General features: G+C 41.8%; 1 protein-coding gene across 1 annotated transcript in view; it reads left to right on the top strand.

The window, feature by feature from the left end:
- BICRAL (BICRA like chromatin remodeling complex associated protein) overlaps window positions 1-19,555 on the top strand; it is an 80,148-nt gene that overhangs the window by 22,737 nt on the left and 37,856 nt on the right. Inside the window, exons 2-3 of the mRNA XM_089677824.1 lie at window positions 15,667-15,805; window positions 16,096-16,141. Of these exons, the coding sequence (XP_089533950.1) occupies window positions 16,101-16,141 (41 nt within the window). The 5' untranslated portion in view covers window positions 15,667-15,805; window positions 16,096-16,100. The remainder of the gene's footprint in view (window positions 1-15,666; window positions 15,806-16,095; window positions 16,142-19,555) is intronic.

Genomic DNA, 19,555 nt, shown 5'->3' with positions numbered 1-19,555 from the left:
TGATATGCAGCACTGATAGGCGGCACTGATAGGTGACACTGATGATGGGTACTGATAGACGGCACTGACTGGCATCACTTCTGGGCACTGACTGGCGGCACTGACTGGCACAACCCCTGGGCACTGACTGGTGGCACTGACTGGCAGCACTGCTGGGCTGCACTGGTGGGTGGCACTGGTGGGCAGCACTGGTGGGTGGGCACAGGTGGGTGGCACTGGTGGGCACAGGTGGGTGGCACTGGTGGGTGGCACTGCTGGGCACATGTAGGTGGCACTTCTGGGCACATGTAGGTGGCACTTCTGGGCACAGGTAGGTGGCACTGCAGAGTGGCACAGGTGGGGGCACTGCTGGGCACAGGTGGGGGCACTGCTGGGCACAGGTGGGGGCACTGCTGGGAACGGGTGGGCGGGGCTAGTGGGCGCACTGCTGGGCGGAACATGCGGGTGTCACTGCTGGGCACCGATCATCAGGGCACTGATCATCAGTGCCCTGATGATCGGTGCCGATCCCCGCTCTGACAACTGCCGGTTCTCGGCAGTACTTTCCTCACGATCTGACAGCGTGAGGAAAGTGCAGCCGAGAACCGGCACTTGCATTTCCCTGTGATCAGCGTGTCATTGGACACCGCTGATCACGTGGTAAAAGGCCGGTGGGATCGGCCTTTCACCACATCACGTGATCAGCTGTGTCCGTAGGACACAGCGATCACGGAGATCGCCGGGTGCGCGCCCCCTGGGGCGCGCAGGAGAGCGCGTTCTGGGAGGACGTCATATGACGTCCACTCAGAACTGGCCGGCCGCGGTGAAGCCGTCATTCGGCTATGCGCGGTCGGCAAGAAGTTAATAGCAAAAAGTAAAAAATATTGTTTTTTTTTCTCAAAATTGTCGGGATTTGTTTCTTTATGGCGCAAAAAATAAAAACCACACAAGCAATCAAATACCACTGAAAGAAAGCTCTATTTGTGGGAAAAAAAGGATGTAAATTTCATTTTCGTGCAGCATTGCATGACTACGCAATTGTCCGTTAAAGTAAGGCAGTGCTGTAATGCAAAAAATGGCCTGGTCAGGGGGGGAATCATCTGGAGGGCAAGTGGTTAAAAATAGTCAATGTTTATTGAGAGAATGAAGTTCTGCTTTTACTATGTAACTATGTAACTCACACCATTCAACTTGCTAATGTATCATTTTGTGTATATACAATGTATCTTTAAACAACATTAACTGTGAATGTCTCAAAGTGTTTGTCACTGCTGTTAATCCGCTCCAAATCAGTCCTGCTCTCCTATATCACTCACTGGAGTTGATTGACTTTCATCTTGGTAAGGTCTGGACACACTTGTTATATATCAAAAAGATGACCTTGGTCCATCTCTACACAGATATATCCACATTTCCCCGAAATTCTAAAAAGATAAAAGTACTCCGAATAGTGTTTTACCTCTTAAAAACTTGTATTAAAATAAAATAATCTCACCTATAACCAGCCTTTAAGGAGGGATGGGCTCCTCCAGGCACACCTGTCCTTAACCTATCCATTGATACATGTGCTCTTACTATGGAGACTTTGAAAATTTTAGTTAGGTCCACAGTATACAGAAGACCCTTGACGTGGTACTGCAGCATACGCATGTATTTGCAAATGTGTGCAAACAAAACCCTCTGTTTTTAAAGCAAACTGTTAGGCAGGGCCAAATTGGTTGTTTCGCTGGCTGGTAAGTGTTGCTGGGAAATCTTTTGTTTGATTGCAATGTGCATTGCCCTTCCATGTGCACCTTACTGCTAAGGCTGGTTATAGGTTTGGACGGTTGCCATTTTTTGTGTAGTTGACTAATTGCATGCCACAGACATTGCAAACATTTTTACGCATGCCGATATTGACCCTGTCCCCTTTTCCACTCAACGGGGGTGGAGGGGGGATGGGTTGATGGGTGAGGGGGTTGTGGTATGGTGGGGTGCTGGGGGGTGCAGTTTCTCATCTTTGCCCTGGGCACTGGATGTCCTTATCCCAGCACTGGCTGTTACAGCACCAAATAAAATGAGTGAGATTATTTTATTTTAATACAAGTTTTTAAGAGGTAAAACACTATTCGAAGTACTATTGGACAGGGCCAAATTGGTTGTTTGGACCCTTGACTATGGCTTATGCATGTATTTGCAAATGTGTGCAAACAAAACCCTCTGTTTTAAACGCAATTAAATAGTACCCATGTTTGTGTCACACTGCAACAAACTGAAACATCTAAAATTGGTGCACAAATATGGGCGCAACAAGCAAAAGAAAAAATGTCCCTGGGTTGGTGGTGTGACTGGAATGAAAAATATCTCTGGGGCAGTGGTGTCTCTGAAAAGTAAAATGTCCCTGAGTTTGCTGTGACAGGTATGAAAAACTATTGGTGGTGTCACTGGAAGGAACAGTGTCCCTGCATCTGCGTTGTCCATGAAAGGTAATTTGACCCTATATCTTTGGTGTCACTGGAAGGAAATAATGTCCCTGAGTTGGTGGTGGAAGAAACACCACCACAAAACTACATTCCTCCTTCCACAGTACAGAGCTCTTCCCTCAACCCCCTCCCACCCCCCCACCACAACAAAGCTCTTCCCCAATCCTCCTCAGTAAAGAGTACTCCCCTAGTACAGAGCTCTTCCAGCCACCCCACCCCAGCTACTTACTTAGTCCTCAGTGTAGGTGGAGCAACTGCCAGGAGGCTGGGCTGTCCTGCTGGGAGCGCTCTGTGTGAGGAGAGGTGTGTTGTCACTTGCAAACACAGAAGCTGGCACAGGAAGTTGGCTTCTGTGTTTAGAACATATGATAGCAGTAAGCACAGGTATAGTGGTGGAAATGGTGGTACTGGGTAAGCCCTGATGACAAGAGTGACACTGCAGTCACTCCTGTTAGTAGAGGAGAAAGGAATTGCTGGAGCTCCCAGCATGCTCCTGATACTACATAGAGATGCTGCGCCTGAGGCATGTGCCCCTTCTGAACCTCCCTGTCCCTATTCCCAGCCCAGGTAACAGCATTTGATCCACCGATTTAAGTATATCCGCCTCTCACATACACTGTCCAGTCATGGAACTCCTATTCCACCTTTAACAAATGTCTGTGATTCACTGGTTATGTCCCCATTTACCTCCGATCAGCTGTGTATGCATTTGTACTAAATTACCCTAATCCAGTACCCTGTCCAATACCACAGCTTTCATTGCGCTTACTCTGCACTCTACTTCAACTTATATCCTAAACCCTGCAAAAAAATAATGTACCTTTCTTCCTTGTATAGGGTGTCATGATCGCGGCGTCAGACCCCAGACCTTCTCACTAAACTCGTGACCGAAGGACTAGCCAAACTAAAACCGCGATGTGACGTGCGTAACAATGCCACACCCAGCTGCACCCTGCACAATAATTTTCCAGCTAACGGACCACAATCAATGTACCGGCAGCCTGGGCGATTGTTACTTGGTCAGGTTAATTACGCAATTAACCCTTCACACTGCCACCACCTCCTTTTTGTACAGAGAAAGAGGAAACTCGGCGTTATCAGCTATAACACTATAATGATTGAGATAATCGTCTGTATAAAATGGTCATAACACAGGCCTGTTATACAGAGGGTTAAACAAACAGTAGCGTTCTCATTAGAGGCAGGGATTCGTAAATTGCAATACAGAGCTATAGAAACAGTTCAACGCTTTCCGAAAGGAAGATTTATTACTAAAAGGTCAAACGGGTGCAATAAAAATATTTACAGAAACAAGATGTAACTAAGATATATATATATACATATACAAAGAACCATAGCACAGCAAAGAGATATCAGAGAGAGGTGAAAGGGTTAAGGTACCTTCCAAAGTCCTGGGTTAGCAGATCCAAGTTTCAGAGCAAGAGGGCATGTGTCTCCCCAGGTGGTATTGATGTTAAAAATGGGAGACGTCTTCAACTTTTCTAATCTTAGGTCTGACAGCCTATTTTGTAGTCCCCAGCAGGGGGTGTCTCTTAAGTCGAGGCCCAATCTCCGCTTAGGGCATGGAGAGATGGGGGATGCCTCAACTAGAGCAAAAATCTCCCATAACTTATATTTGGCCCATAACCTTTCATCTGCACAAGTGACATTCGACCCGCGGGTAGATTATTATGCAGACAAGTCTGAGGATTGATTAGATGAATTATGAAAGTGTACACTAAACGGTTCACGAGATCTATTTTTCTGCTTTCCTGTGTGTCCGAGACAAGGCGAGTGACCCATCAAACTGTTCGCCTGCTCATTGTCCATCTGACGATATGTTCGGTTTTTATGTAAGTCTCTCATATTCCAAGATATGAGACATAGGGGAAAAATGGTTTTAACTGAGGTTATCTGATTCTGTCACCTACGCTGAGTTAAGTTTTATGAGGTTGTAATCTCTCTCAACTCCAGAGAAAGCTTGCCTTATCTCTTCCAAGGTGTTAAATGGTACAGCTTTCCGAGACAGCTAGGCACCTAGCTCAGAGATGCCTTGGCCTACCAGTGACCCACAACCAGCACACACACACATGCTGGCCAAATGTCTCCTCTCAGAGAGGGAGGGGGAGGGAGTGAGGGGAGAAAATGGATACTCTTAACAAAATGGAGTCTGCGTCCTTTACTGTGTGTTGCGCACGTTTGCGACACCTCCCCCTTAGGTAGTTGCATGGGAGGGAACTACAATTTCCCTCCTGACGCAACCGACCTCTGCCCAGAGGTTCACCTTGGGTCAACCTGGTACCGCTGCACTGCGGGAGGACCAAGTTCCGTCTGAAAGGGAATCTTTTCTCCCCGGTAACACTGTTGTGCCAACCAAGTGAGTGGTCACGGGTGGGCACCAGTCGGCCGTGGCTATTCAAATACCGTGGCGACTGCCGGGGTGCCCACCTGTTCACAAAACACTTCGGCTCAGGGGTGTCACCTGGTAGCATATTAATATGTAGCGTCTTGTCAAAGGAAGAGAAGGAGATTTCCCTCTCCCATCTTCTTCCTCAGGCCTAGGACTACATCTGACCCGAAGATAGTGGTGTCTGTGTGCACTGGAACCGGACAGGCGAAATTGGGAACTCGCCTCCCAGATGTGTCCACAGGTACCTTCATCCAAGATGAACAGTCCTCGTTACCTGCTAGCATCCAAGACACCAGTTCCTCCAGTTTCCTGTCTGCTAGGTCAGTCACTGGTCCGGCTGAGCCATGATGGTTGCACCCAGGCGTCTTACCGTAGCCAGTTGCACCCACGACTAACGTAACCTGCTTTTTGGCCTGGGGAGCAGACCAGGCCACCACTGCCTCAGTCTCCCCATGCCCAGACCTCTGGGGGTCTCTTCCTACCGGTGGTTCCCAAAACTGAACCACTGACATGCCCCTCTGATAGTTACCATTCTCGACTGTCAGACTAGGCACGGGCCGTTTGTTCCTGACTAGTGACAGGGGCCCAAGTTGCTCTTCCTAGACAGGGCCAAACACCGCAAGACCCCTAAAGTGGGCAACTGCACCAGGTTCCACTCCGCATGGCAGGTCATTCCTGACCCCTGGAGAGGTGGTTGATGCGTTCTCAACCCCAACTAGCTTTACCGTAAATTCAGGCAAGCCACATGGGGTGGTGAAGGCTGGCTCGTCCTGAGCCTCCGGGGTTAGAGATGGTGGCCCATAACCCCTGCTCAGGTCCATGATGGTTAGACCGCAGAAGCTCCATTACCTCATGGCTCCTGGGCATGGGGTAGGCCACTACCACAGGGCTGGCATCAGTTTTCCAAGGTCCTCAAAAAGCCTCGTCATCTGATCCTGTTTGAGGACTGAGACTACCGGGGATGCCCAGACTCTAGCTGACCCCTGGATTCCGGACTGCGCCATTCTCTTTGTCTCTTCGTCTCTTTGGCCCATTCAGCCTGCACCTCCTGGGAGATAAGGTTCACGGAGGGCAGAAGCGAGGCATGCATTCTGCCGTGCGCCTCCTTAACCGCACGGTGAGCTCTCCCTGGGTTTTCCAGAATCCAGCCACCACCTATCATAGGCATGATAATTCATAAATCATAAAAATGGTTTTAACTGAGGTTATCTGATTCTGTCACCTACGCTGAGTTAAGTTTTATGAGATTGTAATCTCTCTCATCTCCGGAGAAAGCTTGCCTTATCTCCTCCGAGGAGTGAAATGGTACAGCTTTCTGAGACAGCTAGGCACCTAGCTCAAAGATGCCTTGGCCTGCCAGTGATACACACACACACACACACACACACACACTGGCCAAATGTCTCCTCTCAGGGAGGGGGAGGGAGTGAGGGGAGAAAATGGATACTCTTAACAAAATGGAGTGTGCGTCCTTCACTGTGTGTTGCGCACGTTTGTGACATAGGGGAATTAACATTATGAGCCAATTTTTGTCTCATTGTAGGCTCTCGCCTGTATGTAATTTCTGGTGTTTTTGGGAGAAGAGGTCACACCTTAACACCTTGTCCCCGAATAAAATAGGGCAGTATTTTTTCATAATAGCCAAATTGTGGGTGTTATAAACTGTGGCAAAATTCAAAGTCCATTCCCTTTTTATGTCTTCCTTTCCCTTTCCCTTCTGTATTAAAGTATATGTAGACCCTCACCTTGTAAAACACCCCATTCAGTCCACAGCAGACTCCCAAACTGGCAGATTCTGCTGTGGACCCTTAAGGGGCTTGCCCAGTGACATACCATTCCTCTTCTGAGCTGTCCATGTTGCAGACACATTGCTTACAAAGTCCACCCTAACTTTTACAGAACCAGTAAAAAAGGTGCACTGCCACTTTATGGGTTTTTTGTCACATTAACCCTTGCTGACACAGAATATCTGATGTTTTTTTCAATGGCTTTCTTTTTCATGAAGCTAAAAAATTCACAAACAAGCCTGCTTTTCAACAAGGATCAGTAGACTTTACTTTTGTTGCTCACATCTTCCATCAGTTGTGAAGATAAGAGTCAGAGGTAGAGCTTTAATGAGCCAGCCCTCTTGCCAACAATGGCAAGTGGTGGACAGTTATTTACCCTGTGCTTTCTAAAAATGACAATGGATAAAGCACTATCAGGTAGCTATTGTGCCTTCTAAGGTCTTTGAACTCGGCCATCCTCGATTGACTCACAGACACAGTGTACAAAGCCAATCTGAGTGTCTCTGTACCTTAAGTTCGATGTGATTGGTCATAGTAAAACCAGTCACAGCAATTACATGATGTAAATTGTGTATATGTACATCTGTGAGCTCTCTTTAAAGGGAGAATAGGTAGTAAACAGGAACTATTGAATGAATGACTCATTGATTAGTTCCTGAACATGGTAAAAAAATGGCAACAACATTTGTAAGTAAAGTTGAACCCTTTCATCACCCTCCTCTCCTACACTACTTATCTCCATAGTTTTTCTCTATGTGACCTACTTATTAACCATTCACCTCCCTTATTCTACAGATCTGCACATTAACCCCTTCATTTCCTCCCATTGTATGTGATCGGTACCTGTACATGAACCTTTTCACTACCTCCTCCTTATGTGTATGACCGTTACGTGCTGTATATCGAACACCCGTATCAAGCTCAAAATCTCCTCAATACCAGCATGTTTATTCATTTCTATAATATTGTTGCAAAAAATAAAATCCCCTGGAGGAACTACTTTCCAAAAAGGGTCATTTTTGTTGTGTTTGCACTGGGTAAGTAAAGAAAACAGGATTTTTTTCAGTATTTTGTTTTGTATTCCTATATATATATATATATATATATATATATATATATATATATATATATATATATATAGACCAAGTGGTTATACATACCACTAAATGAGAGCTCTATCTATCGCAAAAATTATATAAAATTTATTTTTGTACATTATCACATGATAGAGTAATTGTCAGTCAAACTAGCACTTCACTGGAAACTAAAAAATGGCCTGGTATTGAAGGCTTTCTGGCTCACTTTTATTCAACAGAAAACATTTAGTAGTTAAAGCCTTGCTCCCGCAGGGGTTCTAGCATTAAACAGCAAGCAGCGTAAATGCTTACGCCTCCTGGCTATTTTGGTCAACTTCAACCTTCAATCTGTCTCTGCACAGGCTGACAAGAAAAAGAAAAACATGACCTACAAACCCCACTACAAATCGACTGGACTCTGCAGTATACATCCATATACAACCAAAAAAAAAGGGGAAGAAACAACTTGCTTAAGACTGCAATGGACTAGTATTTCAAAACAAAATAACAAATAATCAAAATAATAAAAAAAAATTACAGAAAGATTATTGTATACATAGATCCCTATGTGTATACAACATTTTTGAGTATTGTGATTTACCCTGTGGAAGAATGGAGATATAAAATACATGAAAGATGTGCTCAGCTATTTGCAATCAACGTTAATAGTAGACTTCAAAGTCCAGTTTTTATAGGCTTACAAACAGCAATATGGTACCTCTATCACTTGAAGAGTTGGTATAGTCTTTGACTGCCTAGATGATTATTACTGCAAACAGATGAAATTGTGATTTCTACATACACCTTATTGGAAGGTGCTCTATGCCTGCATGAAATAATCCAGAGCTTATCAGTGATGCATTGTGTAGCCAATTGCTTGCCTAAGAATGAAGAGTGAAACACTGACTGCAGCTGCTCTCTGTAGCTGCTTCCCTGTAGTGCTGAACTGGTTAACTGCTATATCAACAAGAGAAGGGAGCTGCTGAGCAGGAATAGCTCAATAGATTGAGTCAGGCAGGGCTGCACTGTGGAAACTGGTAATCCAGAGGAGAGAGACTCTGCATTTTCTAAAGAGAAATTGCCAGGAGGAGGGGAAGAGCTGCATTTTCTCAGGCTGTACAGGACACAGCCTCCTCTTGCCATGAGAGAGTGCACATTGCTGTCCAGTCTGTACCACCACTGCTGCATAATTGCGGCCTGAGCAGGATCCAAAGTGCTGAGTCCAGGGGTGCCAACAGGCAGAGTCACCTGGGTGCAGAGCAGAGAATGGACTAATCACTGTGTATGATTGGATAGTGAGCTGCAATATCGCTGGGATTGGTGAGCTGCTGCTGTGGGCATTTACTACCTGCTGCTAGAGGGACTGAGCCCTTTAGGAACTGACCATGCAGCCATCTAGCCTTATTGCTGCTTGATTTGGATTATTCATATGTGCACCAACGGAACAACTGGGCCACAATGCTAGCTGGCTGAAGAATTAGAACTAAAGACTGTCCCTTCACACCTGCTAGAGACTTTCACCTTTTGCATATTCTAAGAGGTACCTCCTAGGGGACACTGTACCATATGCCAGCCATTCTCCTACAATGCACTCTAGACTAGTTTTAGTATTATTACTCACATTGCAGTTCATGCTTATATGCAATGTTTATTGCTGACTTTGCTGATTCATAGGTCAATCCCAGTCTAGTGACACAGAACTCTTTTCTAAGTTACCTTGGTATAGTGATTATACTGTCTAGGGGACTGTGTCTGAACCTACCTTCTGTGTGTTCATTTATCCTCAAACCATTCATTCTAACCCACACAAATACACTAAATAGGCTTGTGTCTATTCCCTGGTGCTAATTCATAGCAAAGTTAAAGGAATCTATACTTGTGTCCTGTTATGTGCTTGCAGTAACTTTCATTCAACCAGGTGTGTCAGAGGGGCTGAGGCTGTCACTCCATGCCCCAATTTTAATAAAATTTTAGGGCAATACTATCAGTAAAAAAACAATTTTACAGATCTCCCATTAGATTATGGGGTTGGTATTGTTTTTATATGTATATGTATACCTGGGTATATTAATATTATTTTAAGTAATAAAATGACTCTTAGAGGGTCTGATCATTAGTATTTTTTATTTATTTTTTCATTATTTTTAATTTTTATTTCCTCTCAGGCTTTGGTCTGGTGGGGTCACCTGTCTTTCATGACAGACAGGCCAAGAGATAGACACACTTACTTCCAGTGTGTCTGTGAACCTGCTGTTCCCTAGCAGCAGAACGGTCTCCTGGGGAGGGTGGAGTCTTGAGCCTTGAGCCAGCCATACTTGGGTCGAATTCTGAAAGAACTTTCTTTCGAAAATCTTTTCTAAGAATTTTTGTTCGAATTTCGCACCATTAGTGAGCCACAGCAATGGCCGATTTTTGAGCGATCGTCGAATCTGAGTGATCGGGGACGTTGGAAACTTTCTGACAAAATGAACGAATTTCTAATAAAAAATGGGAGACTAACGTGAGAAATTAACTGAAAAAGAAATGAGTATGAGCTGTGACCTGGAAAGAAAAGAAAATTATTGGCCACAAAAATTATTTTCTGTAGAAACATGAGATGATAATTGAATGCTTAGTTGGTCCAATTTCGAAAATCAATGGTGGCACCATCGGATTACAAAATGCACAAAATTTCCTATTCTCTAAAGAAAATTTGTTTGCAATTCGACCCATGTATGGCCTGAGTTAGTTATCTCACACACAAAAGACATGCTGCACAATCAGTTGGACCTGGTTACTGTATAAGTGTGCTCTTTGGTTTGAAGTCCTGATCCCAACTAAAACTCTACAAAGCCTCTGGGCTTCAGGACCCCAACCAGAATTTACCAAGCTCTAAGAAAACCAGAAGGCTGGTATTGTTCATAAAAGACCCACATCCTAGAGTCCCTTTCCCTGTGTGGGTGACAAGCCTACATGAGACAACTACAGTGCACAACCCTGCCAGCCAGTCTCACACCTTATTAGGGATCCTTTGCATGCCAAATTATATTTTTTTCACTGTGACACAGCACTATCCTGTCGCAATACACACATACACCCACATATATATGTGCGTGTGTGTGTGTGTATATATATATATATATATATATATATCTTCTGTTTTGGGGGCCTGAGGATGGATGATGTTGCAGCAGCCACTATAAAATACAGCACTAATCTGTTTGCTACAGGCTTCTAGCCATGTATTTAACTTTGTCAAACAAGTTCATGCACATAAGGGATTGTAATTGTTGTTATACTACACATTTGTCCTTGGAGAATACAATATATAGTGTACCAGCATGTGGTAGGGATTCAGAAACACATTCTCTACCCACTCATTAACACTCGGCAAATTGAAAGTTGTTGTGGAGAAGAGATAGGGATGTGTCTGTGGCTGCATTCATTTAAAAGAAGCTTATATGCACCGTGAGCCAAGTAATTCCCTTGCTGCCTTGCATAGGCTGTCAATTTGGGAAACAGATACAAATATAGATACAAATTACAGATACAATTATTTGAATCTTCAGGTAGCTTTAAAATGAAACTGTGACCAGACTATATGTACTGTATATGGAAATATTTCAAAATTATTATAACCAGTAAAGGAGCTTTATAACAATCCTTCACTAACTTCTGTAGCTGCAGGCACTGTGGAACCATTCATCCTAAAGGGTCACAGCAGAAGCATTAAAGCTATTCAAGTCATTCTCTCAGCCTTTCTGTTGATGTTTATGTTGCAGAGTGTCTGAATTCAAACAGTTTTTGCTATGCTTTCTTTTTTTTTTCTTTTTTTTTTTTTTTAGAAAAAACTTGACTGTGTGAATGCAGTGTTATAGGTAAATCCTGTAAAATAAAAACTTTATATGAATAGTATAATAGATTAAAAAAAACATCCGTTTATTACCTTAAGGCTACTTTCACACTGATCTGCTGCAAAAACGCATATGCATTTTTACTGTGCTTTCTGAGCATTTTTAAAGAACACGTGACTTAAAATCTGCACCATAAATGCTTCTCAGAGGTTTTTTTGAGGTGTTTTTCAGGTATTTTCCATTGATTTCAATGGGAAGAGGCGTTTTTGGGTTTTGTATTTGTTAACTCCCCAAACATGCCCCAAAGATGCTGCAAGCAGGAGTTTTTACACCACACCACAAGCGCAAAACCCCAGTGTGAAAACATACATAGATATACATTCACATACACAAGGAAGCATTTTTCTTGAGCTTTTCAGATGCTTTTTTTTTAACACAAAAACGCTTGTGTGAAAGCCTAAAGAGGAACAGTTACATTCAAGGCTTACCTAAAATGGCAACTGTTAAAGGGATTAGAGTGCTCATGTTAGAACTGTCAAACTATCAAATGGCTGGTGTCATAACTGAGCACATGTGCAGCACCATGGCATCTTCAGATCAAACAGAGGCTAATATGGCAGCTTCCTTGGCTGTAAAGTATAGGAGGATTTAGTTCAGCTTTATAGTAGATTTCATTCCTTACTAGATGACATTAGGTTTGCTCTAGCTCTCTGTACCCTAAGTATCTGTCATATTTTCTTCCATTAAAAAAATGTCTTTCATCTTTTTCTTCATCCATTGTTTGCGGCATTTCTGATCTTCCACAGCTTTTTGCATCCACGTACTACCTATATGCACTCACGTTTGTATCAACTGCACATTATTACTCTGGAGTGGTTTACTGATAGTGAGAAAGGTGGACCATACCGGAGCATTGTGTGCCGGTGCTGCTGCTTCTTAGTGACAGTGAGGGGTGCATGTGAAAGGATGACTACGCAGGAGAACAGCTGGAGGACAGTTATCATTCCATAACAAGAAATGCCTGAACAAGGACCTTTATGGCAAGATCTAAGAAAAAAAATATTAAAGATTCAACCCTTTCGCTGTCAGAGCCATTTTGGCCTTTTTTTGCACACATGTTTAAAATATGATTATATAATCCCTCCCCCCCCCAAAAAAAAATATTTTCTGAAAGCAGACCCCCTAGAGAATGAACGGTATTAGCGCAACAGTTTCTGAAAAATAAAATTTCAGTAACAAGTACACAAAAGTTAATTTTAGGTCACATAAACGCATTGTAATATCTACATTTTTGGCAAAATACAAAGGATGAGGTTGTGTCAAGGAAATAGATACCCAACATGTCAAGCCTTAAGATTGCATGTGAAAATGGTGACACACTTTGGCACCCTATATTTTCCATAGGCGCTTTGAAAGCTTCAGAGTTATTCATGGATAATGGGTCTAGAGTTATTGCTCTCACTCCTGCTTGCATGGAGATATGTAACGTGTGTAGTGCAATAAATGTTTTCATACGTAGGCGCACTTAACATGTGCATTTATGTGTGTGTGGGGCCTAACATTTTATGGGGCGGATTTTAAGTGCTTGGATGGAACTAATTTTGTTTACACTTTCTTAACAATATTTTTCACTAAACCTTTTTTTCATGACTTAGGGGAAAAAAAATCTCCTATGTGATGTTTTATTTTTTTGGTGACAAGTTCTTTTATGAGACATCAGGGGTCTAAAAGACCCCTAATGTCTCACCTGTCCTCCAAGGAAGCTAATGCAGGTATGAATGGGCCCTCAGGACTTTTTCACATCACTTCTTCTCAGCCTAAGTTATTGTGGACCTGCTGTTTTACTGATTCTTGCTGTTTTTTCCATAAATGAAATAAAGCCAAGAAAACTACACAGCAGTATATTTATGTGTCTTTACTAAACAAGAATGTTGCGTTAACAAATTATTTACAGTTACAGGAAAACAATACAAGACAAACAGAGTACTATAAATCTGCATACATACACATATGCACACACTACCTATCCTTTCCTAGCAAATACACCAGTCTACGCCATAGTCATGAACTAAAAGTCAGTTACGTTCCATTATAGCTGGTCTATGATTTCTATAGCAAACAGAACTCCAGGCCATTTCATGGCATTTTTCAGAAAAATGGTTTCTTGGTGTGGGCTGTGTTCTAAGTCTTGCAGTATGGCTGGAGTCCTGCTTTCAGCTTGTGTAGCTTGCTTTTTTATCTTGGAAAGTTTGGTAGCCATTCACACATGGGCATATCACTTTTAAATTTAGTTCCTACATCAGTTTCAGTGAGGAATACATTTCTGCCTTAAACTTCAAGCTAAAGCATAGTACCATATATGTAAAAGCTCAAGTATGTCAAAGAGTCAGGCTATTGTTGATTCTTATTGAGAGAACTAAAATTAAGCCCAGTGTTTGACTAAAGCTCCTGTAAATCAATGGGTAAAGCCGAAAATGAATACTTTCCTGGCCTATAGTTTACCTTGCCCACATATTGTACACCACAAGAGTTTTGTTCCCCCATTGTATTAAAGGACAGCAAAACTAGCCTTCTACAGACACTTATTGGTTTAACAATAGCATGTTATAACAATAGTGTAAATATATATATATATATATATATATATATATATATATACTATGTTGCCAAAAGTATTGGGACTTGGGACACCCCTCCAAACCATTGGATTCAGGTGTTCCAATCACCTCCATGGCTATAGGTGTATACAATAGAGCACTTAGGCATGCAGACTGCTTCTACAAATATTTGTGAAAGAATGGGTCGCTCTCAGGAGATCACTGATTTCAAGCGTGGTACCGTGATAGGTCACCACCTGTGCAATAAGTCCATCCCTGACATTTCCCTGACCTCCAAACTTTGTGTGGCCTTCAGATCAGCACAACAACAGTGTGTAGAGAGCTTCATGGAATGGGTTTCCATGGCTGAGCAGCTGCATCCAAACCTTATATCACCCAGTGCAATGCAAAGCGTCGGATGCAGTGGTGTAAAGCACACCGCCACTGGACTCTAGAGCAGTGGAGACATGTTCTCTGGAGTGATGAATCACTCTTCTCTGACTGGCAATCCAATGGACATGTCTGGGTTTGGCGGTTGCCAGAAGAACAGTACTTGCCTGACTGCATTGTGCCAAGTGTAAAGTTTGGTGGAGGTGGTATTATGGTGTGGGGTTGTCTTTCAGGGTTTGGGCTTGGCCCTTCGTTCCAATGAAGGGAACTCTTAAGGCACAAGCTTACCAAGACATTTTGGACAATTTCATGTTCCCAACTTTGGGAAGAGTTTGCGAATGGCCCCTTCCTGTTCCAACATGACTGCGCACCAGTGTACAAAGCAAGCTCCATAAAGACATGGATGAGTTTGGGGTGGAGGAACTTGACTGGCCTGCACAGAGTCCTGACCTCAACCCCATAGAACACCTTTGGGATGAATTAGAGCAGAGACTGCGAAGCCAGGCCTCCTCCCCCGACATCTGTGCCTGTCGTCACAAATGTGCTTTTGGAAGAATGGTCAAACCTTCCCATAGACACACTCCTAAACCTTGTAGACGGCCTTCCCAGAAGAGTTGAAGCTGTTATAGCTGCAAAGGGTGGGCCAACTCAATATTGACTGGGATATCATTAAAGTCCATGTGTGTGTAAATAAAGACAGGTATCCCAATACTTTTGGCAATATAGTATATATCATATCTATATACAGATCCAGTGAGGAACAGAAGTATTTGAACACCCTGCGATTTTGCAAGTTCTCCCACTTAGAAATCTTGGAGGAGTCTGAAATTCACATTGTAGGTGCATTCCCACTCTGAGAGACAGAATTTAAAAACAAATTCAGGAAATCACATTGTATGATTTTTAAAGAATGTATTTGTCTCCATGATTTCTAAGTGGGAGAACTTGCAAAATCGCAGGGTGTTCAAATACTTCTGTTCCTCACTGTATATATATATATATATATATATATATATATATAAAACCCGTCCCCTGGGTGATGTCATTAAAAAAGGGGAGATTGGAAAATTTTTTAAAAACTAGACTTCCACTTTTAAAAAACTATTTTGTAACTTTTCCATTTTTTTTACAGGTTTCTTGACATGCAAGACAATATTCTAAAGAGGCAGAGGAGTCTTTATTTGTTACAATGAACGTGCTGACTTCATTTCTAAATGGAGTCTCATATGATTGGCATGTGGAAAAGATGTGGTAAAGCTTTGGAACACGAGGTACTTTCTGCAATTAATGAAGTAAAAAATGTTTGTCTTTATTTACATTACCAATTAAGCTGTCCAATGGTGACTCTTCTGACCTGTGTTTAAGGATTGGCAGCCGCCTGAGCTCTCTCTGACATAATTGTTTGTTATACGTTGCATCTTACTATTCTCAATATTAGAACATCTACCAAGATTATAAACGAGTTTACAGTTGAACATAATTGTCTACATCCAGTTTTATCACAGAACAAATCTTGCCATAAATATGCATGCATTAAAGGAAAGTGCATTTTTTTATGTAGCTGACATGGACGATGATGATGACGCTGGGCTTCTCGATTTTATTGGGTAAGTGTACTATTTACTATATGCATATCATCGTTGTAATGTCATGTCAGTTTTCTGTTACTTTCTCCCTTTTCTCAATTGCATGGTAATGACATTTTTAAATTAAACCTTCCTGTTTTCATGAACATTTTATTCAGTGATGTCATAACTACATCTCTTTGCTTCTCTATGCAATGTAAGCAGTTCCTGGCTGATGCTTTCTGAAAACATTACAATACCCTGCCTCAGCCACTACTCCTCTCAAGGGCCATCAGACCTAATATAAGCAGTGGACTGGCTACTGAGAGAAGTTATGCAAATACTGTATCTAAATGCCTTGATAGGTAGATATCATTCCTCAATAGTGGGCATTCTTAGGCAGGCTGCATTTGCATGTCAGCCCATCTATTCAATGCCTACATAGGGTGCTCCCACATGGAAAAAAAATATATTTGAAATATATTTTAAAATAATTCTTCCCAAATATATTGACATTTATTTGAAATACTACAATTTTGGCCATATTCAATATATTTCAAAATATATTTCAATAAATATATATAAAAAAAATCTGAAGAATATATTTTAAAAAATATAACATATATTAACATATATAAAAGTCATTTTAACATATATTTTTACATATATTTGTAAATGCATTCCAAAAATGTAGATTTGTATTTTTAAAGACATACAGTATATTTGAAAATGTATTTTTAAAACAATTTTTCATATATTTTGAAATAAAAATGCATTTCAACATGCAGTGTGTATATATATATATATATATATACTGTATGTTGAAATGCATTTTTATTACAAAATATATGAAAAATATTTTTAAAAATACATTTTCAAATATACAGTATGTCTGTAAAGAATCAATTCTACATTTTTTTAATGCATTTACAAGTATGTGTAAAAATATATGTTAAAAATTATTTCTTTATATGTTAAATAAAATCTGAATAATATTTTAAAAATATATATTTTTTAAATATACAGGTAAAACTCGAAAAATTAGAATATCGTGAAAAAGTTCATTTATTTCAGTAATGCAACTTAAAAGGTGAAACTGATATATGAGACAGACTCATTACATGCAAAGCAAGATAGTTCAAGCCGTGATTTGTCATAATTGTGATGATTATGGCTTACAGCTCATGAAAACCCCAAATCCACAATCTCAGAAAATTAGAATATTACATGCAATCAATAAAACAAGGATTGTACATAGAACAATATCGGATCTCTGAAATGTATAAGCATGCATATGTACTCAGTACTTGGTTTGGGCCCCTTTTGCAGCAATTACTGCCTCAATGCGGCGTGGCATGGAAGCTATCAGCCTGTGGCACTGCTGAGGTGTTATGGAAGACCAGGAGGCTTCAATAGCGGCCTTCAGCTCTTCTGCATTGTTCGGTCTCATGTCTCTCATCTTTCTCTTGGCAATGCCCTATAGATTCTCTTTGGGGTTCAGGTCAGGCAAATTTGCTGGCCAATCAAGCACAGTGATCCCACGGTCATCGAACCAGGTTTTGTTGCTTTTGGCAGTGTGGGCAGGTGCCAAGTCCTGCTGGAAAATGAAGTCAGCATCCCCATAAAGCTCGTCTGCGGAAGGAAGCATGAAGTGCTCCAAAATCTCCTGGTAGACGGCTGCGTTGACCCTGGACTTAATGAAGCACAGTGGACCAACACCAGCAGATGACATGGCTCCCCAAATCAACACAGACTGTGGAAACTTCACACTGGACTTCAAGCATCTTGCAGTGTGTGCCTCTCCATTCTTCCTCCATACTCTGGGTCCTTGGTTTCCAAATGAGATGCAAAAGTTGCTCTCATCAGAAAAGAGGACTTTGGACCACTGAGCAACAGGCCAGGTCTGTTTTTTTTTAGCCCAGGTAAGAGGCTTCTGACGTTGTTTGTTGTTCAGGAGCGGCTTGACAAGAGGAATACGACATTTGAAGTCCATGTCCAGGATCCGTCTGTGTGTGGTGACTCTTGATGCACTGACTCCACCCTCAGTCCACTCCTTGTGAAAGTCCCCAACACTTTTGAATGGCCTTTTCCTGACAATCCTCTCCAGGCTGCGGTCATCCCTGCTGCTTGTGCACCTTTTTCTTCCACACTTTTCCCTTTCACATAACTTTCTATTAATGTGCTTTGATACAGCACTTTGGGAACATCCAACTTCTTTTGCAATTACTTTTTGAGGCTTTCCCTCCTTATGGAGGGTGTCAACGATGGCTTTCTACACAACTGTCAGGTCAGCAGTCTTTCCCATGATTGTGATTCCTACTGAACCAGACTGAGAGACCATTTAAAGGCTCAGGAACCCTTTGCAGGTGTTATGGCTTAATTAGCTGATTAGAGTGGGACACTTTGAGCCTAGAATATTGCACCTTTTCACAATATTCTCATTTTCTGAGATTGTGGATTTGGGGTTTTCATGATCTGTAAGCCATAATTATCACAATTATGACAAATCACAGCTTGAACTATCTTGCTTTGCATGTAATGAGTCTATCTCATATATTAGTTTCACCTTTTAAGTTGCATTACTGAAATAAATGAACTTTTGCACGATATTCTAATTTTTTGAGTTTCACCTGTATTCTTCAGATTTTTTAATATATATTTATTCAAATAAATTTTGAAATATATTGAATATGGCCAAAATTGTAGTATTTCAAATATATTTTTCTTCCTCCATGAGCCTCCATGATTAAAAGATAGAGGAGCACAATCTAAGTGTAATATAAAACATATTTATTGGAGTCTCTAAGGAGGTGCTGCATCAAGTGTCTGAGTCCAGCAAGACGTCGCTCCAGATGTTCGCAATAGACTTTTTGCTGAGCTCATTTTGTCATCAGTATACACACAACACGCATTGCTCCAAATACCCCCTGTTTTCTCTCGATGGCTGAAAGCACTGAGATTCATTAAATTAAATGGGTGGGTCAGGGACAGTCAGGCCAGGGAGGAAAGGATTAGATGATGCTGAATGTCCCCCAGCCAGGAAGTGGGGGTCTATCTGACTTGCTGCATCTTCTAATGCACACTGCAAAAGGCTCAAAGTGTGCAGTGAAATCAGAGTAAGCACTTTCAGTACTGTAGAGGAGCCTGCACAACTGTGCAAGACTGAAAGCAAAGCTGGAGGTCAGCTTTAGGTTAGAAAATTGGGCAATGGTGAACCCGATGAGAAGATGAAAGTGGAGAAGGAGGAGAATGCTGACCTATCACTGCTCTGCTCCTTCACCATCTAAGTGATTTTTACCAAATTGTGCCGTGGCATGGGTGCTTAGATCACAGATCAGAGAATCTGCAGATAAAAATTTTTCATGCATGTACATTATCAGCTGTGTCTGAGTTCAGCTTTACGCTCTATAGGAAAGTTGGGCACACTGGGTAAGTCTATTATTATTATTAAAATAC

This window comes from Staurois parvus, unplaced genomic scaffold (genome assembly GCF_062004578.1).
Source record: "Staurois parvus isolate SC_StPar_1 unplaced genomic scaffold, SC_StPar_1.0 ptg000192l, whole genome shotgun sequence".
Taxonomy (NCBI): Eukaryota; Metazoa; Chordata; class Amphibia; order Anura; family Ranidae; genus Staurois; species Staurois parvus.
Note: the sequence above shows the minus strand (reverse complement) of the source record. Positions and strands in the feature narration are given on the sequence as shown.